The sequence below is a fragment of the Thunnus thynnus genome, chromosome 10 (assembly GCF_963924715.1).
Source record: "Thunnus thynnus chromosome 10, fThuThy2.1, whole genome shotgun sequence".
NCBI classification, from domain to species: Eukaryota; Metazoa; Chordata; class Actinopteri; order Scombriformes; family Scombridae; genus Thunnus; species Thunnus thynnus.
In genome coordinates this window covers 2,138,668-2,164,802 of record NC_089526.1, presented here as the reverse complement: position 1 = coordinate 2,164,802, position 26,135 = coordinate 2,138,668, and the positions used below count along the sequence as shown (strand labels likewise).

General features: G+C 39.0%; 2 protein-coding genes across 2 annotated transcripts in view; one reads left to right on the top strand and one right to left on the bottom strand.

Annotated features, from left to right (window-relative positions):
• The window catches only part of LOC137190748 (NACHT, LRR and PYD domains-containing protein 12-like), a 122,297-nt gene that overhangs the window by 93,016 nt on the left and 3,146 nt on the right, over positions 1 to 26,135 (top strand). The window contains exons 11-17 of the mRNA XM_067600332.1: positions 20,907 to 20,953; positions 22,659 to 22,798; positions 23,218 to 23,264; positions 23,554 to 23,768; positions 24,474 to 24,739; positions 25,471 to 25,587; positions 25,732 to 25,873. Of these exons, the coding sequence (XP_067456433.1) occupies positions 20,907 to 20,953; positions 22,659 to 22,798; positions 23,218 to 23,264; positions 23,554 to 23,768; positions 24,474 to 24,739; positions 25,471 to 25,587; positions 25,732 to 25,873 (974 nt within the window). The remainder of the gene's footprint in view (positions 1 to 20,906; positions 20,954 to 22,658; positions 22,799 to 23,217; positions 23,265 to 23,553; positions 23,769 to 24,473; positions 24,740 to 25,470; positions 25,588 to 25,731; positions 25,874 to 26,135) is intronic.
• The window catches only part of atp2c1 (ATPase secretory pathway Ca2+ transporting 1), a 323,636-nt gene continuing 320,439 nt past the window's right edge, over positions 22,939 to 26,135 (bottom strand). Inside the window, exon 28 of the transcript XR_010930282.1 lies at positions 22,939 to 22,949. The gene's annotated coding sequence lies outside the window, so the exon portion shown is untranslated. The remainder of the gene's footprint in view (positions 22,950 to 26,135) is intronic.

Here is a 26,135-nt window from a genome sequence, read left to right as displayed (position 1 = left end):
CGAACACAATTACCGGACCCGAGAGAGACCGCTGCTGCAACCAGTGCTCTCATTGCCTGCAGAAGGGGAAAAAAAGGGTTTCTTCACAAAGACGTGGATAACTTCTCTGCCCCACTCTTCTTCAACTGAGTCAACTCTGCTCTTTCCTCCACAATGCCACTGAAGATCAGCTGCCATGAAACCCGCCGACAGCACAAGGACGACCCCGTCAGCATCTGAGCTGAAGAACCAAACCAGACCCAAAGACGGTCTCAAACATACACCCTGCTCGCTTTTTGAAGTGACCAAGCAAGAGGTTTAAGTCTGGGCAGAGACAGTGTTAGTTTGTGTGTTTATTTTCAGCTTCAGTGCTGTTGTTAGCTTTTAGCTTTATTGCTTCATTTTTGTTGTGTGAATTGACAGACCGTCAAGTCCCTTTGTTTCAAGTTTGCTGCCTGTTTAGTTGTGTTCACCATGCTAGACTGTTTTGTGTTTGTCCCTCTCGGGACTCCTGCTGTTTTTGTGCCACTGTAAGTGAGAAAGTAAGTTGCTTTGTCAATCAGAAATCAGACAACGTGCCGTCAGTACTCGTGCTCTCTGTGGACAAAGGAACTGCTTCTTTCCCCCCCACGATCGCTCTCCCTCCTCTTTCTTCCCTCCCTTTCAACTAACCCACACACACACACACACATATACACACACATCTTTTTACACATCTGATGGTCAGATAACATGGGACACGTCCCTCATTATCTGCCATCAGACACATGTGTTTTACACGGAACTGGGTGAGCGCAAGACACCGACCACCAGGCGGTGCCATCTTGCTGTTATCTAACCAAGATTTGGTTCTCGGGTGATGTGACTTCTTCCCATAGTTAAGTCCACATCTAAACCCTCAATGTCATCACATCAGATCACATCGCCATCTTGTCTCACACACACACACACACACACACACACACACACACACACACACAAATTCACCTGCATCTATTCAGCACTGTACATAGCTTTGTTTGTGTTTGCTTAGGTAGAACTAGATTTTGGAATAGTTATTCATTGATCAGAGCATTTATTAACTTTGTTAATTCTGCTAAGTTTAATAAACACTTATATCTTTAAAGAGAAGTCTTTTGTCATTATTGTGTTTAATATATTGTGAAAAGTGGTTGATTGAGGGAGTCAGAGCTTGAATTCATACCTTCTGTGTTCACTTGTGAATGTTAATATCCGAGGGATATTAACATTCTCGGTGAACTGTTTTATGAGACTACCTTGTTTGGTTATTGGTCCCAGTTTCCGGGTGGTGCCCTGTAATTATGAATTCATATTAATAATTTTATTAATGTGTATAATTAATAATTATCTCTGATAATCATTAATTATTGCTAATAACCAACCGTGCTCCTCACAGATCTGCCCCTCCCTATGAGATTCTTTAACAGTTGGTGTCCGAATTATTAATTTATATTAATAATCTCTTTATTTCATAATTCATAATTATCCATAATAATTATGAATGATAATTACCAAACACACTCCTGCCAGTACCAACACTACTAATGTCCCCTCTAAGGACAGTTATATTCAGACTCTAATTTCAAAATCTTATTATAGTCAGACTGTAGTAGCGATGTCTTATATATTTGCTCTATATGAATAATTTCTTATTCAGTTTATTTCAGTCTTGAATTTTGCTTTTCTCCTTGGTCTCAAAAGAAATAATAAAATCCTCTCATAGTAACTTTAAGCGTTTCACATAGGGTATGAAACTTCTCCATTATCATTGATTTTTTTAAAAAATTAAAAAAAAATTATGATGATGATAGTAGTAGGGGGTTAAATCTCCAATTATATTTTAGTTGGGAAAAAGAAGACTAACTGCAGAGTAACAGGACTGTGATCTGAAATCAATATACTGTGATAATGTGTGTCACTCATGTTGGAGATTAAACCGGCCTCCACGACAAAGTAGCTGATTCTAGTAGTGACTGGTGTACATGTGAGTAAAATGAATATTCCTTTTTGTCAGGGTGTTGTATTCTCCAAATGTCTACCATATTTCTAGATTTAACTAGGTTATTTAGTGTTTGAACAGAATTAATTGTTGGAGGAGATTTAGAGGATGATCTGTCTAAAGACATTGGAGGATCTATCCTCTGGGAGTAATTCAAATAATCATAAATACTCAAAGTGATCAGAAATTAATTAATATAACCAGAAATCAAAATAAATCTCCCATTAGGATCTCTAATCTTAGACTTGAGTATAAATGGAATAGTATTACGAAACAGGATTGCTACACCCCTTGTGCGAGATGTAAAGGGTGCGTGGTACACCTGTGAAATCCAACTGGGTTTTAATTTGTATTCATTGGCTTTAATAGTGTGAGTCTCTTGTAGAAATACAATATCAGCTTTCAGTGAATTCAAATGCGAATAAACCTTCCTGAATTTTGTGTTATTTCCAAGCCCCCCAAAATTCCATGAGATTAGAGTAATTTTGTCATTTAGAATTGTGGACAGACTTCCAAAATAGTCAAGTAATTAATCAAAAGCCCATAATACTCCTCATGGAGTGTCGTGGTCCCTGGTTGTTCAAAACAGTTAATACATGGATGCTATGCAGTAAAACAAAGTAATAACTGAATGTCCACACGACACAGAGAGAAAAATAGCCTACTGAAACAGCACACCTCTCCTACAAGCATCCACACACACACACACACACACACACCACCCCACCCACCCAAAAAAAAGAAAAATACCCCATAGTCAATGAGAAAATGCAGGGCAAATGGCCAGCAGCCAAAAGTCACCCCTGGAAAAAACTTAAGGCAACGAAACTCGTTGCAAGCCACAGTCACTCTGTAGTGGGAGGAAAAGAAACAAAAATGTGTAAAGCATTTAATTGGCCATGTATGCATCTTTAACTCAGAGGGAATAGAAAGTAGGCAGACATAGCAAAGTTAATGTTTTTGAAAATCCCAGTTCAAAAGCCTACATCTCAAAACATGTCTTTCATAGAACAAGAGTTGAAAAAGTAACTAACATCTCCTGGGGAGGTAAAAACATTTACCTGGTCATTACCTGGCCATGAAGCTTAACTGGAAAGCGCAAGGTGTATTTTACCTCCCTCTCCCTGAGCGCTTGGGTTAACCTCAGAAACCACTTCTCTATGCCGTCTTCTTCACAGTATAATCAGGATAAATATCAGGAGTGTGCCCGAATACAAATACGTTATTTGGCAATAACAAATTATTTCTTTTGTTTTTTTTTTACGAATATTTTTTCATACAAATATTTCAAAAATTGTTGAAAAATTGAAGAAAAATAAAACCATGTCAATTACCAGCGCACAGGTTGGTAACATCGCTATCTCAGTCTCTTTCCTCTGCTCACCTGTTACATCTATCAGCAATTCTCAGTGAACGGAGTCACATCCACCTGTTGCATGACGCACATTTCCTAATTTGGTCATCACTCCCGGAGTTGGGGGTGTTCCCCAGAGATAAAGCTGAGCTACTGACACACACGAAGTGCACCCAAGGGACTCTCCATAACTTGTTGCTCTCCTTTTCCTTACCACAAAGTTAGGTTGTAAAAAATAGGCAATAAATAAAAAGTGCAAAGCAATAATCGCCTTCCCCACACGTTACACGGTATGCTGTCTCTGTGTTATGGGTGTATAAATAGGTAGAGGTCTGCCTGCAATGAGGCAATGAGTAAAGTTTTAGCTCAATAGTCAGCACAGGCGTCTATGATCTGGGAGACTCCAGTTCAAGACCAGGTGTGGGGACCTCCTTCGTAAGGTAGTTTATTCATGAACACTTATTGTAACACTTTAATTTTCTAAAATTAAAAGCATAATAAAAATAAAAACAAAAACAGGATTTTTTAGCCTCTTTCCACTGTTTTTCGAATACGAATGCAAATAATTTTGCTGCCTCAACAAATACAGATACAAATACAAATACTGGGCTCTCTGCACATCCCAAGTAAACATAGACTTGGTGGCCATTGTAGATCATCTGTTGTTGCCGACTCAGCTGTAGAATCAGTTCTTTCTCCTGGTAGAAGTAAATCTTGGCGATGATGCACCATTGTTTGTTAACATCAATCCCTGGCACAGGGATGCGGTGTACCAATCCACTATCACAGGCTTCACAAAGTTGCTCACCCCAAATAACTTCGGTATTAATCCAGCGATGAAGTCTGTGGGTCTGCCTTTCTCTTCACCTTCCGGTATCCCCACTATCTTGATATTACTATGTCTCGAATGCCCCTGCAAGTCATCAATCTTTGTTAAAAGCCTTTCATTTGACTTTTTCATATCTGTCAGACACAGCTCCAATGTCTGAAAATGCCGGTCATGGTCAGATCCTTGTTCTTCTGCAGCAACCACACTTTCAGTCAATGCAAGTTGAGTTATCTTTTTTGAGATATCTTTTCCCACATAAGCGTCGATTCTTCCTCCGCATCAGGCCCGTGACCAACAGCTGTGTCAGATTGTTTGGTGTGCTTTGGTTGATGTTTATCAGGCATCTTTGTTGTTTTCTAAGTTGGCATACAAGTGATTATCACAAAATAATTACTAAAATGATCTAAACTGTAAACACAGTGAACTTCATTGGTCAATTTCAAAACAGACGGCAGAATTAATAAAGAAATAGATAGTCCCACCCAGAGCACTGAGAGACCAAGCTACCCCATGTAGCCTGGCTTCTCCACATCTCACTTGTACCCCCAATTATCTCTATATTCTGTATATGTGTGTATATAAATGTTCTTTATTATTATTATTATTATTATTATTATTATTATTATTATTATGATTATGATTATTATGATTATATTTAACTATTTTTCACTATAAAATATATAAATGTTGTAGGAATAATGTAAATATGAACAACATCATATGCGAGTAAAGGTATATTTACGATCACTCTTGCACTCCTGCAATAAAGTTTTTTAAAAGCAGCATCTTCTCTCACTGATACAGTTCTGATCAGTTTGCCATGCTTCCAGAATAAGGTCGGGTTTAGTGGAGAAATCAGATTACTGACCTGCAGCATGTACACCAGGATTTACAGTAACCAGGTTACTACAGTCAATGTAAACACACTGATTGAAGAGGACAGTACTGTAACTACACATTTAAAACATATCTGATGGATTATAATGGACTTTGTTCTACATCATTTATTCTTTATTCAGATTGAGTCGCTGCAGTTTGTCAGAGCTCAACTGTGCTTCTCTGACCTCAGCTCTGAAGTCCAACCCCTCCCATCTGAGAGAGCTGAACCTTAGCTACAACAACCTGCAAGGTTCAGGAGTGAAGGTGCTGTGTGGTTTTCTGGAGGGTCTACACTGTAGACTGGAGATTCTGAGGTCAGTTCACTGACTGTCTGTTGCTATTGTTGATCTTAATGTTTGACAACTGAAACTAATTTATGTACATACATAACTTACATCTATAAAGTTAATTTCCTTTGTTCAGTATTTTCATTTTTGTATTGTACATAGTCTGTAGTTATACAAGATGACTGATTCTTAAAGCAACTGTAGAAAATGTTCACTGTTAGTTGTTAAAATTTAATGTTGATCATTTGTGGTAAAGATTAACATCTGTATACAGAAGATCCTCTAAACTCATATGTTTTAAATTGATGAAGCTTACTTGCTGAAGAAATATTTTTTAGGTTTACATTAATCTTAATGTGTTTTAATGAATAATGTTTACTGATATTGATTCTTCAGAACACACACAGAGGGACACAGAGATCAGTGCAGGTTTTAAAGTATCAATATAGTATTTTTGATGAATCAGTCTTGACATCAGAATCAGGATGCGGTTTATTGCCAAGTAGGGTGGATCATACAAGGAATTTTCCTTGGTGTTGTGGTGCATTGCAGTCAAAATATATATAAAATTAAGTTCAGTCAGGAACACTCTCATCATAGATTAAACAATTGATTGAAACAAATGGAAATGCAGTTTTGCTTGGTGCTGATGGCAATTAAAAATAGAGATTGTCCTAGTGGATGATGGATACACTAATGAATTTTATAAGAAGTGTAAGGTTTACAATGTTTACACAGTTAATTATTTATATGTCTGTGCTGTATTATTTACATATTTACAGGTTCAAATATTTATATCAGCATCCTGTGAAGGTTGAAACAGTATTGAATCTGCTTCTGTGGTTTTACCTCATTACAGTTGGATCTGCCTCAGTCTAGCCTATGATTGGTTGGTTTAGTCACATGTGCCTTAGAGACGAGGAAGTGTTGTTGTTATGACTCTGATGCCGGGAGCTAGAGTAAAAGTGCTGCTTAAAAAGTCACCTGTCTCCATCCTGCTATTTTCTCTTATGAAGAGTGTCAAATTACCACCTATTGAACCCTCACGTTACATTTGGTGGCAGCGTGGTGTTATTTTGGTGGTTTGATGCATTTGGTGAGTATTATTCCCCTAAACAGCGGATATCGTCACTTTTTGCTAGCAGGATTTTTTTTGCCACTATTTGAGAGCAGCGGATGAACTGTAAACGGAAGTTTTGGAGATATTAAGGACTTTACCTGTTTCTTTTCTACATTTTCATGCTTTTTGTGATTTTTGAGCCGGACATTTTTCTCCCACAATGTCGGCTGATGAAAGTGAATCTGTGCATGAGCCGCAGCCTGCTCCCGCGCAACATCAAAGGTCAGTGGACGTCACGAGGTCCAGCGCTGCACATGTAGCCCCACATACTGTCTCCAGCTCCCTAAAAATTGACCTTCCACCAGTTTTTAAAGGAGATGAGACAATCTTTCACAAGTTGGGCTCGACGTTTTGAAGTTTCAGTGCAGGCTATGACTCCACCAGATACAGATTTATCTACACTGATGGCCTCCATCCTCCCAACTCGCCTGGCAGATGCTGCATTTCTGTACTGGGACAGCTTGCCTCCTGTAACCCAGAAAAACTATGGTTTAGTCAAAGACAAACTCAGAGATGTTTTTGGGCCAAAATACTCCTTGCCCTTCTTCCAAAAAAATGTGAATGCTCGCCTGCGTAAACCAGGTGAGAGTTTGGATGTGTACAGTGCAGACATCACTCGTCTTGTGCTTGAAGCCTTTCCCAGCTATGACCACAATGCAATAGAAGGTGAAAAATTCCGCCGCTTTGTAGCCGGCCTAGACCCAGCCTTACAGTCAAAGATTCATGAAATGGGTGCAGACAACCTTGATGATGCCCTGCTTATTGCCAGCTGTTGTGAGAGAGCACGTGCAGCGCTGTATCTGACCACTGCAGGATCCCCATACACTCTGCCTTCAGAACAGGTAGCTATGGTACGTCTTAACCCTGTTAATGACAAACTCCTGCAAGCAGTTGAGCAGCTAACTCTTACTGTAACTAACTTGAAACATGAAGTACAGCATTTACAAGAGAAACAGTTATCTTGCTCAGCGTTTGGACTCCAGACCTGACAGATCCCCCTCCTGTGATACTCGTTACAGTGCATGCAGCTCCTCTCCCTCACCTTATCATACCAGACAGCACCCCAGAGACTATTACTCGCCTAAGCAGTATTACAGTCATGATTCAGAGTCCCACTATGAACGTTGTCCTCCACCCCCTGTGCATCAGAGACGCAGTGAGCGTGGCAATAATGACGAACATGACCGGTATCACTCTCCGTCACGCCCATCCTATCAGTACTCCAGGTATGGTTGTCATGACAATGACACTAACAGATACAGATGCAGTCCTAGTCCAGCTCCACGGAGAAACAGAGATGGAAGTCCACACACTAGGAGTGGTGTTCGATTCCAGTCACCTGAAAGACCTGCACACACCAGCTCCAACCGACAGGGAAATTTCCATTAGCTGCTGTTGAGGGGCAAACAGCGGCTACTGCATCACAGCCCCAGGATGATTCCCCACAGTCAATGCTGGACGGCAATGACTCACAAACTGATAACTCTCTCTTCCAACATCTTTGCTATTGTTGAGGGCATTGAAGTGTGTGCTTTAATTGACTCAGGCTCATTTGTCTCCATTGTGAGCAAAGATTATCAAAACTCTCATCCAGCTTTAAAGAAATGCCCTCTGACAGCCTCCTCTCTGCCAGCTTGTGCAGTCAATGGACAATGCCTGGACATCCTAGGCAAGTTAACCATTGGAATCAGATTTGGAAAACAGGTATGACAGCAGGAATTTGAAGTTCTCAGGGGTGCTTTCCAGCCAGTCATATTGGGCTGGGATTTTCTGGAAAAACACCATTCCCTCATTGATCTAAAAAAAAAAAAAAAAAAAAAAGTACTGCAACTATGGGACGTGAAAATTCCCCTATTGCCCAAAGGACATGAAGTGGCCACTTGCTGTAATGTGTCTGTGCTAGCACCCACTAAGATACCAGCTATGAGTGAAACCCTTATCACAGCTCGTGTGTCAGCAGCTACACCCGCTTCACCTATGCCAACTGATTATTGTGGCGTTCTCATGCCCAACCCATCCTGTGCCATCATCATGGCACACTCTCTCAGTGAAGTTCAAAATGGCACAACTGTGGTTTGACTCCTCAAACCTTCCAGAGATGACATTGAGCTGCATCCTGGACAACACCTTGGTGAGTTTCATTCTGCCTCATCTGTTGACATCATACCAGTTGGAGAGACATGTTGTGCAACATCTCCGGTACACGATGAAGCTCCTCCAACTGTACAGATTGATGAACAAAACCTGTCAACCTCTCAAGTTCAGTCACTGAAATTATTGCTTCACAAGTACGCAGTATTCAGTACACACTCAGAGGACAGAGGTCGAAGAGGCATAATCAGGCATCACATTCACACTAACGAGGCCACACCAATTAAACAGCGAGCCTACAGAGTAACACCAGAACAGAGAGCAGAAATACAGACTCAAGTTCAAAACTTGTTAAAAGCAGATGTCATTGAAGAAAACTACAGTCCTTGGGCTGCGCCAGTTGTTTTGGTGCGCAAGAAAAACGACACATGGCGTTTCTGCCTGGACTATAGGAAACTCAATGCAGTGACAATCAAAGATTCACACCCTCTTCCCAGGATCGACGACGCACTGGATGCACTATCAGGCTCTGCCTGGTTCTCCACAATGGCTCTTTAGCATGGATACTGGCAAGTTGAGCTGGAAGAGAAAGACCGTGAAAAAACAGCATTCACGACAGGCAGTGGACTCTATCACTTCAAAGTTATGCCAATGGGACTCACAAATGATCCAGCCACATGCCAATGCTTAATGGAGATGGTACTTCGAGGTCTCCCCTGGAAAACCTGCTTTGTCTATTTGGACGATGTCCTCATTTACAGCTGCTCCTTCAGTGAACATCTCAAGCACCTGGAAGAAATACTCTCCAGATTCCAGTCAAGTGGCCTCAAGTTAAATCCATCAAAATGCAGTCCAGGTGACCTTTTTGGGCCATGTTGTATCCAAAAACGGCATTCAGCCAGACCCACGAAATGTGAAAAGTGTTCAAGACTGGCCTGTTCCACACTCAGCAACTGAAGTCAGAGCATTCTTGGGACTTTGTTCATACTACCGCAAGTTCACCAAGAACTTTGCACATCACAGTGTTTCACTACATGCACTCACTGAGAAGAATGCACTCTTCCAATGGACTTCTCAGTGTCAGGATGCATTCACTTACCTGAAACATGCTCTTTCAAGCCCACCAGTGGTTGCATTTCCTGATTTCACGTTGCCATTCTCCCTCTACACAGATGCTTCAGGCTCTGCTATTGGTGCTGTGCTTGCTCAGAGACAGGGACATCAAGAGAAAGTAATTGCATATGCCAGCCATGTTCTAACCAAAGCAGAAAGGAAATGGTCAACCTATGATAGAGAACTCTGGGCTATTGTCTGGGCTGTACGTCATTTTCGCCACTATCTCTACAAACAGCCCTTTATTATTGTCACAGACCACAAACCTCTCTTGGGTCTCAGAACAATACCCATTGACAATGACAGAACTGGTTGTCGTGCACGTTGGGCTCTTGTGCTTGATCCTTTTGAGTGGACTGTAATTCACAAGGATGGCCGCAGCCACCTCAATGCAGATGCACTGTCACGTCGCCCTGCTGACACCAGATATACAGAGCAGAGCACCTCCTGCACCGCTCCTCCCAGTCCACATCCTGATGAGTGACACTCAAGCCCCATAAGTACATCTTGTCCTATCAGTTCTGTACATCACCACAGCTCTTGCAGTACTGATCCAAAACCTGTTCCTTGTAATGAGACTTTGCCACAGCCTTCTGGTCCAGACTTACAGTGTGCTACACAAGCTGTCTCCTCAATATTTGTGCTGCAACTCTCTGAAGAAGATCTTAGAAAGGAACAGCAACAAGATTTCATACTGTCAGAGGTCATTAAATGGACAGTCAAAGGTCAGAAACCACCATACTGGTGCATGAAAAAACGCACACCTGCTGAAAGAACACTTTCGCAAGAGTACCACAGACTTACCTTTCATAATGGCTTGCTCTGTCATGAAGTTCTCAACCCATCCAGTAAGTCAGTGTTGCACCAAGTTGTTGTCCCTCAAGCCTTAAAAGACACTGTTTTACAGCTGCTGCATGGAAATCCAGTAACTGGTCCTGAAACGTGCTCAGCAACTGTGCTACTGGCCGTTCATGTCACGTGACATAAAGATGTGGTGCAAGCAATGTACTCCATGTGATGCAAGACGGAGTCCTACACCTCACCACAGGGCTCCGATGAAGACGATTGTTGCTACGGAGCCATTCCAAAAGGTCGCAGCTGACATACTTGAGCTTCCCATCACAAGTCATGGCAACAGGTATGTGCTTGTTGCTCAAGATTATTTCTCAAAGTATGTCAACCTCTATGCCATTCCGGACCAGCGCTCCACAAGTTGCAAAATGCCTGTTTGAAAGCTTCATATGTGAACGTGGTATTCCGGAACTGCTGCACACATATCAAGGACGTCAATTTGAGTCTGACTTGGTGAAACACCTGTGTCAACTGCTGGGCGTCCAGAAAACACGCACCAGCCCATATCATCCTCAATGTGACGGCATGATTGAGATATTCAATAGAACACTCATTGATCAGTTAGCCAAGTTGCTTCTTCAGCAACCTGGTGAATGGGATGACTGTCTCAACCAAGTCGCTTTGGCTTACAACACCAGTCCTCACTCTACAACAGGTTTCACTCCATTCTTCCTCACACACGGTCATGAGGCCAGGATGCCTGCAAACCTGCTGTTGCCTAACAACACACCATCTCCATCTACTCCACAAAAGTCAATACCCAAAACCCACCTTAAACATGCACACATCCGCTACACACATACCCACCACAAACACACACACACACACACCAGGGGAGAGGGATACAAGCAAGATAAATAAGAAAAGTTCATCTTAACTATGTGTCCAGGATACAAAAACACATAACAGTACATGTCTTCTATAAGTGATGATTAATTACAGCCCAACAAAACAAGAGTATTAAAAAAGTAGTAAGTAAAAGTAACATTACCTTAGAATAATGAACATGGCTAATCACTTTGAACTGGATTAACCTGTTTCTGCTATTTATTGAACAACTATGAATACGGGAAAGTGCAGTCCTCCATCTTTTATTAGGCAACACAGCTTTAATTCCCCCCATCCAAGCCCTCTTGATACAGTTGACAGATGCAGTATCCTTTGAAAAAATCACAAAAGTGAGGTGATGAGTAAAGATTTGGAGACTCAATCTGGGGACCTCCTTCGTAAGGTAGTTTATTCATGAACACTAATTGTAACACTTTAATTTTCTAAAATTAAAAGCATAATAAAAACAAAAACAGGATTTTTAAGCCTCTTTCCACTTTATTATTTCCAAAATAATTTTGGGGCCTCAACAAATACAGATACAAATACAAATACTGGGTATTCTGCACATCCCTACTTTGTAGATATGTTTAATTTGAGTTAGAATGTTCATTGAATTTCTGACAACAAAACTATGACCTACTGATTTAATAGCAGATGCAGGATTTGTAAATAAGGAAAACAGTGAGGCTTGTGGTTTTATTAAGGACATCAGCTCTAATTTTAATTTCACAGACCTCCATCCCAAGTGGGCCTAAATAAATTATGTTTTGATAATCTATGTTTTTTATGACTCCAAATAAATTCTAAAATGATTCTGATGATATCTTAAAGTCAGCTGGGATCAATATCGGCACATTTTCCCTGTCTCATTCCTCAATATAGATTAAATGGCTCTGATGTAATATTATTTGTTTTGACAGAGGATTTAGGAGAGCTATAAATCAGTTCAATCCAGTCCACAAAAATCTTCCCAAACCCACACCCCCTCAAAGTTTCAAATAAATACAGCCAAAGTCATGACAACTGCTTGAGTGTTCTTATCCTAGTCAGAGCACACTATATTCAACAAGTGACACACATTAAGAAGGGAAAGCCTGCCTGGGATAAAGCTAGCTTGATTTGGGTGGATAATTGTTGCTATATGCTTACTTAATCTAGTGGCCAATACTTCTGTTAAAATCTTGTAATCGAAATTGAGCAAGGAAATGGGCCTATAATTAGCAGGATTCATAAGATCTTTTCCCTTATTCAATAACATCATACATAGTCACACTTAAAAAGGGAAAGGTGGAAGTATTTTTCTTGCAATTGAGTTATTAATCATCCTGAGTAAGAAGGGTCTTAAAATCTCATGAAATGCTTGGTAGAACTCAGCTCCAAACCCACTTGGTCCAGGACATTTACCTGTGGGGAATGCCTTAATTGCCTCTTCTAACTCAGCAACAAAAAAATTCTTTCCAGAAAATACAGATTGCTCTCATTTAGATGTGGCAAAGGTAAAGAACTAAAGAACTGAGAGTAATCTTCCTCTGCTGCTGTGGAAGTATAGAGGTATAAAGACGGGAGTAAATTCTTTAAAACAATCATGAATATCTTGTTGATCTGTAAGTATTTGTCCAGTTTTGGATTGTATTTTGTGGATAGCAATATTTGCCAGATCACCTTTACGTTGTTTTGATAGTAATTTTTGAGGTTTATCACGCAATTCAAAATGTTTTTGTCTCATGTTTAGTAAAAGACTATTAATTTCCCTTCCAATGACAGTTATATTCAGACTTTAATTTCAATATCTTGTTATAGTCAGACTGTAGTCGCAATGTCTTATATATTTGTTCTATATGAGTAAGTTCTTGTTCAATTTCTTTCAGTCTTTTAAATTTTGCTTTTTTCCTTGAGGCTTCAAAAGAAATAAAAAATCCTCTCATAGTAACTAAGTGTTTCCGATAGAGTAGAGTCTGAAACTTGTCCATTGTAATTGATCTCTAAAAATTCTCTGAGATTTTTATTAAAGTATGCCTTAAAACCTGGTGATAATAGAAGTAAGGGGTTAAATCTCCAATTATATTTTGGTTGGGAAAAAGAAGACTCTACCTGCAGAGTAACGGGACAGTGAAATCAATAAACTGTGATAATTTGTGTTGATAATTTTGGAGATTAAACCGGTCTCCACTACAAAGTAGCTGATTCTAGTGTATGACTGGTCCGCATGTGAGTAAAATGAATATTCCTTTTTGTTGAAGTGTTGTATTCTCCAAATGTCTTCCATATTTCTAGATTTAATTAGATTATTTAGTGTTTGAACAGAATTAATTGTTGGAGGCGATTTAGCGGATGATCTGTTTTAAGATGAATCCAAATAGCATTTAAAATCACCACCAATAAAGATAGTGGAGGATCAATCCTCTGGGAGTAATTCAAATACTTCAAAAGTACTCCAAAAATAGGGTCATCAGAATTCAGGCCATAAATGTTCAATAAAGTGATCAGAAATTAATTAATATAACTAGAAATCAAAATAAATCTCCCATTAGGATCTCTAATCTTAGACTTGAGTATAAATGGAATAGAATTACGAAACAGGATTGCTACACCCCTTGCTCAAGATGTAAAGTGTGCATGGTACACCTGTGAAATCCAACTGGGTTTTAATTTGTGTTCAGTTGCTTTAATTGTGTGAGTCTTTTGTAGGAATAAAATATCAGCATTCAGTGAATTCAAATGAGAATAAACCTTCCCGCATTTTGTGTTATTTCCAAGCCCCCCAAAATTCCACGAGGATAGTGTAATTTTGTCATTTAGAATTGTGGACATACTTCCAAACTAGTCAAGTAATCACTCAAAAGCCCATAACATTCCTCATGGAGTGCCATGGGCCCTGGTTGTTCCAAAATAATCAAACATTTAATACATGGATGATATACAGTAAAACAAAGTAACAACTGAGTGTCCAATCAACACAGAGAGAAAAAATAGCCTACTGAAACAGCGCACCTCTTCTACAAACGTCCACTTACACACACACACACACACACACACACACCACCCCACCCACCCAAAAAAAAGAAAAATACCCCATAGTCAATGAGGAAATGCAGGGCAAATGGTCAGCAGCTGAAAGTCACCCCCAGAAGAAACTTCATTATGGCAACGAGGAAGAGAAACAAAAACATGTAAAGCATCGATACACTATCTGTGCATCCTTAACTCAGAGTGAATAGAAAGTCGGCAGACATAGCAAAGTTAATGTTTTTGAAAATCCCAGTTCAAAAGCCTACATCAAAAAACAGTTACCTTTTCAACTCTTGTTCTATGAGGAGGTAGAAGCCTTACCTGGTCATTGTGATGGCCATGAAGCCTAACTGGAAAAGCGCAAGGTGTATTTTACCTCCCTCTCCCTGAGCGCTTGGGTTACCTCATGGAAACCTCTTCTCTGTGCCATCACCTCCGCATTAGAATCAGTGTAAATGTAAACCCAGTGGCCATTGTAGATCATTTGTTGTTGCCAACTCAGCTGCGGAATCAGTTCTTTCTCCTGGTAGAAGTGAATCTTGACGATGATGCTCTGTGGTCTCTTAACATCCATGGGTTTTGGCACAGGGATGCAGTGTACCCAAACCACTATCATGGGCTTCGCAAAGTTGCTCACTCCAAGTAATGTTAGTATTAATCCAGCGATGGACTCTGTGGGTCTGCCTTTCTCTTCACCCTCTGGTATCCCACTGTCTTGATATTATTACCTCTTGAACGCCCCTGGAAGTCATCAATCTCATGGTCAGAGCTTTGTTCCTCTGCAGCAACTACTCTTTCAGTCAATACAAGTTGAGTGTTCATTAGGGTCTCAAATTTGTGAACTAGAAGGTGGAATTGCTTGTTTGTTTATTGATTCCAAAATCTGATCTGATCTTTTTTCACATAAGCACTGATTCTTCCTCTGCATCAGGCCCATGATCAACAGCTGTGTCAGATTGTTCAGCATGCTTTGGTTGACGCGTATCAGGCATCTTTGTTGTTTTCTAAGTTGGCATACAAGTGATTGTCACAAAATAATTACTAAAATGGTCTAAACTGTAAACACCATCATCTTCTTCGGCCAATTTTAAAACAGACGACAGAATTAATAGAGAAATAGATAGTCCCACCCAGAGCACTGAGAGACTGGGCTACTCCATGTTGGTCTCACTTGTGCCCCCAATTATCTCTATATTCTGTATATGTGTATATATATGTGCACCATCATACTAGCCTACTTTATTTCATTTTTTCCTCATTCTTTTTCTTTTCTTTAGTATTACTATTAATAATATTCTATTTATTTCATTATTTTAACTTCACTGTTTTTATTTTTCACTGAAAAATATATAAATGAAGGAATAATGTAAATATGAACATCATCACATGCAAGTCAAGGTAAATTTACGATCACTCTTGCACTCCTGCAATAAAGTTGTTTTTTTTAAAAAAAGCAGCATCTTTTCTCACTGATACAGTTCAAATCCGTATGCCACACTTCCAGAATAAGGTTGGGTTTAGTGGAGAAATCTGATTACTAACCTGCTTCAGGTACACAAGGATTTACAGTAACCAGGTTACTGCAGACAATGTTAACACACTGATTGAAGAGGACAGTACTGTTGAACTACACATTTAAAACCTGAACATATCTGATGGATTATAATGGATTTTGTTTTACATCATTTACTCTTTATTCAGATTGAAGTGCTGCAGTTTGTCAGAGATCAGCTGTGCTTCTCTGGTCTTAGCTCTGAAGTCCAACCCCTCCCATCTGAGAGAGCTGAATCTTAGCTACAACTACAAGCTGCAGGATGCAGGAGTGAAGCTGCTGTGTGATTTTCTGCAGAGTCCACACTGTAGACTGGAGAGACTGAGGTCAGTTTACTCACTGACTGTTACTGTTGTTGATCCTAATGTTTAACAACTGAAACTAACTTATGTACATACATAACTTACATCTATAAAGTTAATTTCCTTTGTTCCATATTTTCATTTTTGTATTGTACAAAGTTTAGTCTGTAGTTAGAAATGATGACTGATTCTTAAAGAAACTGTAGAAAATGTTCACTGTTAATTGATAAAGTAATTTAGTGTTGACATTTTTTAGTAAAGAGTCACATCTGTGTACAGAAGATCCTCTCAACTAATATTTGATTTAAATTGATAAAGTTTACTTGCTTAAGAAGAAATATTTTTTAGGTTTACATCAATTTTAATGTGTTTTAATGAATGTTTGTTTACTGATATTGATCTTCAGAACACAAACACAAAGAGAGGGACACAGAAATCAATGCAGGTGTTTAAAGTATCAATATAGTATTTTTGATGAATCAGTCTTGACATCAGAATCAGGAAGCAGTTATTGCCAAGTAAACACAGTTTTGCCTTGGTGGTGATGGCTCCACTCTAAGATGCTCCCTGTATTTGTCAGCAGTATGCTATGACTTCTGTGTCCTGCATGAACTAACTGAACTAACGCAATGTTTCATTAACCCTAAATAATATAAAAATGAAAGAAAGGAATTTACAATACAAACAATGTAAAATATATTCTAAGTGAGAAGAGCTGCTGCAGCTTTACATTTTAAATTGAAGAGGATGAATATGTGTCTAAATGATATGGTGACATTTGGATGATATCTGTAAAAGACTGACATTATGATGATCCACAATAACACAATAACAAAGTCACCCTGCTCATTGTAGAGAAAAGCTCATTCAGGGTGTTTACATGCACTTCAGTAACCAGGGGCCTGTACTACGAAGAAAGTTCAACATACCCAGGATATCTTTTCGTTATCTGGCTTCACTGAATCTAACATTGGCTGTCCAGATAACCAGTACTATGAAGCTGGTTATCAACCTGCTCAGTCAACACAGTGTTTTCCTATCCAGCTACAAGCGCGTTCATGTGAAAGAGGCGGGGTTGTTGATTATGAGCGACATCGTCAGAACCATGAATGAAGTCCCTCGTGATGATGAGATGAAAGGGTGATACCAAGTACCTGTGGAAATCTTCTGTTTAAGAGACAGCAAAAAGTCATATTTAGCGAAGTGAAATGTAAATGACAGCCTGTAATCATACAACAGAATAAGAAGATGTAGAAACACTAGCCATAATTTCCACATATTAAAAGCAGGCTACGGCTTAAAAGAGAGAATTTTTTGCTATTTAGTTGGATGATGAAGAAACCATTCACTTAAAAAAAGAAACTTAAAAGTAATGTCAGACCGTTTCTGCTACCGAAGCAAAGAGTGGGAAAGTAGTTAATGACTGATGAGGTCTATCTGACTGAAATGTTGCATTTATAATCATGGGAGCCAATTAACAGTGTGTGGATTATTTTTTCTTATAAAAGACAATATTTTGTTTTTATTTCCAGTTATCATCACACAGTTGTCTCGTTATTCTGGGCTGCAATGATGAATCAGAGTGTAAAATCATCCACACTGTCAGCTGTCACTCCGGGGATGAATAAACTTTATGCTATTAAAATGCAGCTAAAATCATCATCATGTGTTTAGTATCATAAACGATCTCTCCGTTTGTTAGAAGCTCTGTTTTAAAACTAGAGTGGAAATAGAAAGCCTGGAACAAAAACATGTTTCTACTGACCTATAAAATTATATTTGCTCTTTTTTACTTGTCACTTTATTGTAAACTCAGGACTTTTGTCCATGTCGGGATCTTGTAAGAATGATGACTCTTTTTTTTTTTTTCCTGTGATCTGATTTGTCAGTGGTCGCAGTGTTGACAAGTTGTGATCCGGTCCTCTGAAGTTAACCTGCTCCAAAGCAGATTAAGTTCAAAATTCTCTTACTTACAAACCTCTGCACGGTCAGGCTCCTGCCTATATTGCTGATCTACTATACCCATATACATCTGCTCACTCTTAGGTCAAACATGCAAAATTTGCTCTCTGTTCCACACACCTGCCTTAAGACCCGTGGTGATCGAGCTTTTGAAGCCATGGCACCTAAGCTTTGGAATGCTCTGCTTGTACCCCTAACATCTGCTGATTCTGCTTACTCATTTAAAAAGCAGCTCAAAACATACCTTTTTAGACAGGCATTTGAGTATTTCCTGTAAGTAGTTGACATTTTATATTTCCATGTTTTATTGTGTATTTTTCTGTGCACTTTTTATGTCTTTTTATTGTGTATTTTTTTATTACAGATTGTTTATTTCTCTGTATTTCTTTGTGGCATCATGTTCATGTAAAGCACTTTGTGACAATTGTCTGTGAAAAGTGCTATATAAATACATTTTACTTACTTACTTACATAAAACAACAAATTCTAGGTATTGGAGGGTACTCCAGTAGTATGGAAAATATATACAAGATTTTTTATGACACCATAAATACAATCAAAATTCACAATATCCATTAAACCGTTGTGGGGAAAATAATGCAAATCACTCACATGTGCTCTATTTCTGCCCATTACTAAAAGCATTACTAAATTCTGGCAACTGGCAACTCTCCCAACATCTAACATGAAAATTTTCCAAATTAAACAGCCACTTGAAGCAAAATATATTATTTTAGGTATATCACCGCTTGAACTCACAGTAGAAATAGACAGATACCTATACACAATACTTAGAATTGCAGCTATGAAACAGATAACAAGAAACTGGTTAAAACCTACTCCCCTTTCATTTAACAACTGGAAGTCAAATGCATTTTGACACAGCATTTTAGAAATGGAAAGAATAACTTACAAAATCAGATATATATATATATATATGTGTGTGTGTGTGTGTGTGCATCATACCAGCCTTTTTTCTCATTCTCTTTATTATAATTATTATTAATCTGTTTATTTTGTTTTATTATTTTTACTTTACTATTATTATTTTTCACTGTAAAATATATATAATATATGTTTTAGGAATGATGTGAAAATGATATGTAAGTAAAGGTAGATTTACGATCACTCTTGCACTCCTGCAACAAAGTATTAAAAAAAGGAAAGCAGCGTCTTCTCTCACTGACACAGTTCAAATCAGTGAGCCAAACTTAAAGAATAAGGTCAGGTTTAGTGGAGAAATCTGATTACTGACCTGCTGCATGTACACAAGGATTTACAGTAACCAGGTTACTACGGTGAATGTAAACACACTAATTGGTGAGGACAGTGCTGTTGAACTACACATTTGAAACCTGAACACATTTTATGGATTATAATGGATTATAATGGATTTTGTTCTACATCATTTATTCAGATTGAGGTGCTGCAGTTTGTCAGAGGTCAGCTGTGCTTCTTTGGCCTCAGCTCTGAAGTCCAACCCCTCTCATCTGAGAGAACTGGATCTGGGTGACAACCACCTGCAAGGTTCAGGATTGAAGCTACTGTGTGATTTTCTGGAGAGTCCACACTGTAGTCTGGAGACTTCGGGGTCAGTAGTGTATTGAAGTCAGTCCATGTTGATGAGTCCATTTATTTGTCTCAGAGGTGATATTTTGGATAATACAGTTAGCATCACAGATACAGCAAGCATACAGCAGCAAGATCCAGTTTTCCAGGTACAGTGAATACTTTCTTACATTAGTGTTGAAGGTGTGAGAGGAATATGGAGCAGAGGACTGAAGTCATATTTTCATTAACTGATTGGCATCAGCTGCTTCATGCATGATTCACTATCATTGGCTCATTCATCAGTTTCTTGGCCACCAGCTGATCAGTCACATCCTTTCATATTTATACACTTCTCATTTATTACTCTCCACCACCCCAACCTCCTCCTTATGGTTGAAGTATTTTTTTTTGTTTTTGTTTAAGATTTAATGTTCATGTCTGTTAAATAAAGGTTTAATAGTAATAAAATAAATGTGTATTGAGAGGAGATTAATTCCTCTGCTGAGTCTCCCTCAAACAGCAGAGCCTTTTCCTCCAACGCTAACTGTATAATCATTTGATATGAATGGTCATGTCCCTGACGTAAGTGTCTCTGACTGAAATATATTAGTGTATATATTTGTCTAGGTTGTCTGATTCTGAAGGTTCACCTGTCACATTGACTGGAAACCAAAAGATGAGTGGTTGTGTGGAGGAGGAGGACAAATCAGAGTCTCCAGTATCCACTTGTGTGTCCAAACATCATCCTCCGGACTTCAGTGATGAAGCTGGATGTTCAGACTTAAAGTAAGAGACTGTTTCTACTGAAAGCAGAAATGCAGTTCAGTAATTAACCTTAATGTGAGCAAGAACTTTTGCATGTCTTAATCATAAATTTAACTGAAAAGGGAACTTGATCTTCCCTTTGAGGAAATTTATTGGGTGATTTTGCCAAAACTTGGAATGTAAATATTAATATTGCTGAGCTATGTTTGTGTTTTGGGATGCGCCACAAATCCAGATTACTCCCCACTTCATGTAAATTAACTTGTAGCTGGATTAGAAAGTCCAGATGATGATAAGTAGCTTGGTGGTTGTGTTGAATCACCAGAGTTATCTTGAGTGAACAAATAGTCTGATTATTGAACCATCTACATAAGACAGTCCAGCTAACTGCTGTGTTTGTATTCTTACAGGATGGAGGACAGACAAAACGATGCTGCACCTGACAGACATAAAGGAGGTGAGTGTGGGACTGTGACGTGACAAAATACACATCTAAAGACAACTAGTTGAGATTGTGTCTTTGGATCCCTGTGAAGTCTGTTTCTGACTAAGCTCTGATCACCAGTTTTTATTCCAGTTTGAATGCACCATAGTGGGTTCATTCACTTATCAGGGATTCAGAGTGAAAACAGCCCTGAGTTAAAACAAAATAGAAGGCTGTTTTGGTGGGGTGTGTTGTTAAGGTACAGTTGAGACAGGAAATACCGTCCAGGAAGTCTAATCATAGGTTTGAAGGTTTAGAAGATGCCAAAATGCTGCATAGCAGTTTGTAATACTCAGACAGGATTTTACATCTCTGGAGATTTATCATGGTGGAAATTAGTTTATCTTTTGTTGTGATGATCATAAGGTAAACTGACAAAATACCATGTTCACATTACACAGGAATCCACCAGGAATGTGTGTGTGCATTTATTTGATTTGTCAACACAGCTTCTTGCTGTGTGACACCAAGTTTGGTTGCAGCAAAAGTCAAGCCTGGTTCAACTTTGTTGCTGGATGAGCCTGTGATTTGTTTCTGTAGCTTGCTGTGTTGTTGGACTGCCTCCATTCAAATGAATGAGAGGGCTGCACTTTTTCATACAGAGGAAATGTCTGAAGGTCTGAGCACAGCCTTAAAAAGTGTCACTGTGCATTAGGAATCATTGCGATCACAAAATCTTTAAAGCAAGGTTTGACATTTTGTAAAATTTGCTTACCCACTCTCTGGCAGAGAGTTAGATCTGTTAGTTAGATTCAGATATATATGTCTCTCATGTCTGTACGATAACCATGAAGCTACAGCCAGCAGCCTAACTGGCTGCTAGCTTATCTTAACATAAAATCTGAAAACTCCCTGTATAGTGGGAGATTGTTGTTTATATACTTCAGTTTATGTATAGATTAAACAAAAAAGATATAACATGTTAATCAGTGAGCATTAGAGGTGCTGATAGGTGGATTTTGTTACTTTTGGACAGAGCCATTTCCTGTTTTTCTCATTCTGATTATATCATTGCGAACTCAATTTTTTGGCTTTGGTCTGTGGGTCACACAAAACAAGACACTTTAAGTCATCACCTTGCACTCTGGGGAACTATAATAGACATTTTTAGAATTTTCTGGTATTTTCTTCTGCTTCGTTCTGATCTATCTTGACTGTTGGGAAAGATGATGTGTTGTCTCACTGCAAGAAGCTCTTCAGTTTGAATCTCAATCATTTCTGTGTTGAGTTTGGATTTTTTCCTTGTGTTCAGAAGTCCAAAGAGATGGGGTGATAATTTAAAATGTTGCTGTGTTGACGGATTGTGCAAAACAAGAAAGTTTGTTCCACTGCAATAATTGAAATAATGAAATAAAAACATACTTGATGGATACTTTGTAAATCCAATTTTACTTTGGTTTTGTGGTAATTTCTTTGTTCAGACTTGATCTTGACTGAAACATGACTGTGCTTGGTCTGGAACTTATTACAGTATTTCTTTGCCATTTTTACTTTATTGGAGGGTTTTTCAGTAGAGGACAACAGGAGACATGTGGAGAAAGTCTGTGTCCAGCCTTAAACTCGGACTTTGTGTTGCAGCTTTTTGTATGTGTCTTAGTACACTGGGTCAGAAGGATGTCCAGAAGTGAGTTTAACATCTGCTGTGTGTCTTCTTCTCTACATCCAATGGCTCTACCAGATCCGTCCACATCCAATACAACTCTTGATGTGTCTGAGGACAACAGAGAGGTTCAGCTGTATCCTGATGATCCAGAGAGGTTGAAGCAGCAGCAGCAGCTTGTGTGCAGAGAGAATCTGACTGGGACAAGTTACTGGAAGGTAGAATCAATACAAATGTCCACTTTTTACTAACATGTTTATTAATTTGTTATTGATCAGACTCAGGTTCCTCCATAGGGTAGTACTCCTTATGTCTAACCTCCAAACCTGATCTCCTGTCATCTGTATTATCTTCAAGCCCTCTTTTCATCTCCTCCTCACTCTGTCTTTCTCCATTAGAAAGTCATTCTAATTCATTTCTACCACCTCATCTGTGAAACCACCAGCTGCTGTCCAACGTAGCCCTGCAGGATCATTGCATTGGAGAATGTAAAGTTAAAGAGCAACTGATCTTTTAGTCAGTTTGAAAGTGTGCAGGTGGAGTAGAAACTGAAGCCGTGAGGATCCTGTCAGCTGTACAACTGTGAGAGCAAGGTGGTCAGTTTCTGTAACTAATGTTGTCACTTTCTACATTTTAGGTCTTCACACCCATAGTGCGGGCAGAGTCTGCAAATATTTCATACAGGTAACCAAAACATAAGATGCAAAATATTTCAACCATCAAACTCGTCCACTCCTTTCAGAGATGACACTTGACTTTTAACACTTTTAATACTCTTCAAACTCCTGCAGCTGCTGCTTCACTCACATCTTGTCCAGCAGTTCAGTTTCGTCTCCAGCTCTTTAAACACTGCAGCAGTCACAGCACATTTTCTTCAGCAAATTCATTCTTCAGTTTTTATTCATTCAAACCAGGAAAAAGGCTGGTTGAGTTTGTGTTTGTGTTGTGTAAACAGCTCCTCTGTGTCATACAGGTTCAGGTGTCCTGGTCCAGGTGTGTTCCGGTGCACTTTTACTGGACTGGTCTTTGTTATGGCTCAGGAGGCAGAGCTGCAGTACAGGACTGTCCAATGGGATGAGAGCTTCCTACAACCAGCTGGCAAGATGGCTGCAGGGCCACTGTTCAACATCCAGAGTCCTGACGGTGCTGTCAGTCAGCTCCACCTGCCACACTGTGAAACCATGGATGGTAAGCTGATTATTGTGTTTTTTGAGTTTCATTAAAACAACAGTAAGACACCTGTTGGCGCCCCCTACAGGCTGCATACTTCATTACAGCCACAAGATGAACACTCAGATGACTTATCTGTTTATCTGTTCTAAGAGTCTTAATAACAGTGGAGTTAAACATGTAAACTTTGTCCTGAGGGTGGCCCTAGAGGAAAATAAAAAGGTTTCATAATCTGGTTCATCATCAGTAAATTTCAGGGAAATATGATATTATACAATATCTTGTATATTAGTGGAATATTTGACCTGATGGTGGCACAAGAGAAAGGCACTGACATCCTCTGGGACTGTGAAAGAGGACTGCACATTTTACTTTGTACATACACTGTGTATGTTTGTATTTTGACACACAATTTAGCCTGTGATTTTATTTATCTAGAAATTAGTACATTTAAATACCTTTTCTTTAACACTGTTCCATAGCATGCTGTGTTGGGACAAAAACAGAGATTTCAAAAACATTCAAAGAATCAGTCCTTTTCCACAGCATTTGTCCAGGTTTAGAGTTGTGGTGTTTGCCCAACATGGGAAACTGTTTAATTCTTCACTGACCAGACTGAGTGTCCTAGAAATCAAATAAAATTAGAACATAAATAAATGCAATGAACATAATAAAATTAACATTGTGAGATTGGTGTTAGGAAATAAATCTGTGTTTTCACAGCTCCACTCCCTGAAGGTGTGCTGTCTGTTGTCCACATCACTGATGATGGAATGAGCATCCTGGAACCGCTGGAGATCACAGACACTCATGTGGTTGTGAATGTCCCTCACCTCTCTGCTTTTGGCCTGGTCTGGGATTTTGTTATGAGGTTTGTCAACATCACACGGACAATTAGTGGCCAGGTTCTGCTGTTCCTCCGACCTCCGGACACACATGATCGAATACTTGATGTATTTCTGCTGCAGGACAACATTCCTCTGAGTGAGGTAAAACTATCTGTCATACAGTATGTGCTTACCATCAGCCTGAACTTATGTTTTAAACCGCAGCTGTTTCTATACTAGGCTACTACTTCTATACTAACGTCTCACTCCTCTATACCTGTTATCAAACCTTATCAAGCTGTGGTAAGAAAAGAATGATTGTCTAATCTGACCTGGAAATCATCAGAATGCTCTTACGTTTTTAGTTGTTTTGTTTCTGGGTTATCTCTAGAGTGCATAATTGTCTCTCACAGTGTCACTTGTGATATCACCAGCAGGTGGTGTAAATGTTGAATAGTGGGCTAAATTGATATAAAATTAAATATCTAGGTATTCCATATGGCAGCGTGATGCTGCCACCATGAAAAAAAAAAAAGTTTGCTCAGTTTCTTGTTATAAACTTTTCGGGTTTTAACAAGACATTCTTCATGTTATTCTGAGATATTCTCCCAGAATAATTTTTTTAAAATAAACTTTTCTTGTTATATTTAACAACATAAAACTTTGTCTATATTTTCAACATAGAACTGCTTCCACAGGATCTCCTTTAAAAACATTACAGTGTTACATGCTGCCACTGCAGTGATGGAGGCTTGTTTAATTCCACCTGTAACTCATCTAGATTTGTCTATAGCTATCCAGCATGTACAATAACAGAATATGAATAGTACAGAGAAGTCATTGTCTATCTATCTGAGAATAAACACCATAGTAAAAATGTCCTATCACTGAAGGTTAAAGTCCAACAAGGAGAAGCTGAGTACATCAAGATCGCTTCTGACTGTCATCTCAGCACTGATCAAATTTACAGTGTTCACTGTGAACCTGAGGCCTCCACAATACAGCCTGAGGTGAGTCAGTTCTGATAAACTTCTAATGGTTACAAACTTAATTATTATATGTACAGGTTTGGAAAAATAGATTTATGATCAGAGTGCTAGATAAAAAAAAATTTACAACAGGTATGAAAATGACACTTTTCCTCTGGTTTTCAGCGTGTACCATTTCGCACAAAATATGGACCAAATTTCTTCCCAACATTTGAGGTTTTCCTCACTACAAACCAAGAGAGAGTGACTTTGATGGTCCAAGACCAAGAGGGGACACAAGTGTGGAAACGTGTCGTGTGTCTGACAGGTAAAGCTTTCACCCTGCTGCAGCAGAACTTCACCCCATGTCATAGTTTAGACCCCAGTTGCAATTCACAGTCCACAAGATATTATTGCTCTAACAATTAATCAAAGATCCACTTCTGGATTTGTTATGCAGCCTTCAGACAATGTTACAGAATTCTGAAGGGTTGTATTTAAGAAAGCAAAAAGATGTATTTTAGATACATCTATCTGGATGAAAAAATATTTGTTCCACTGAATGATGGAAAAGATTTTTAACACATTTC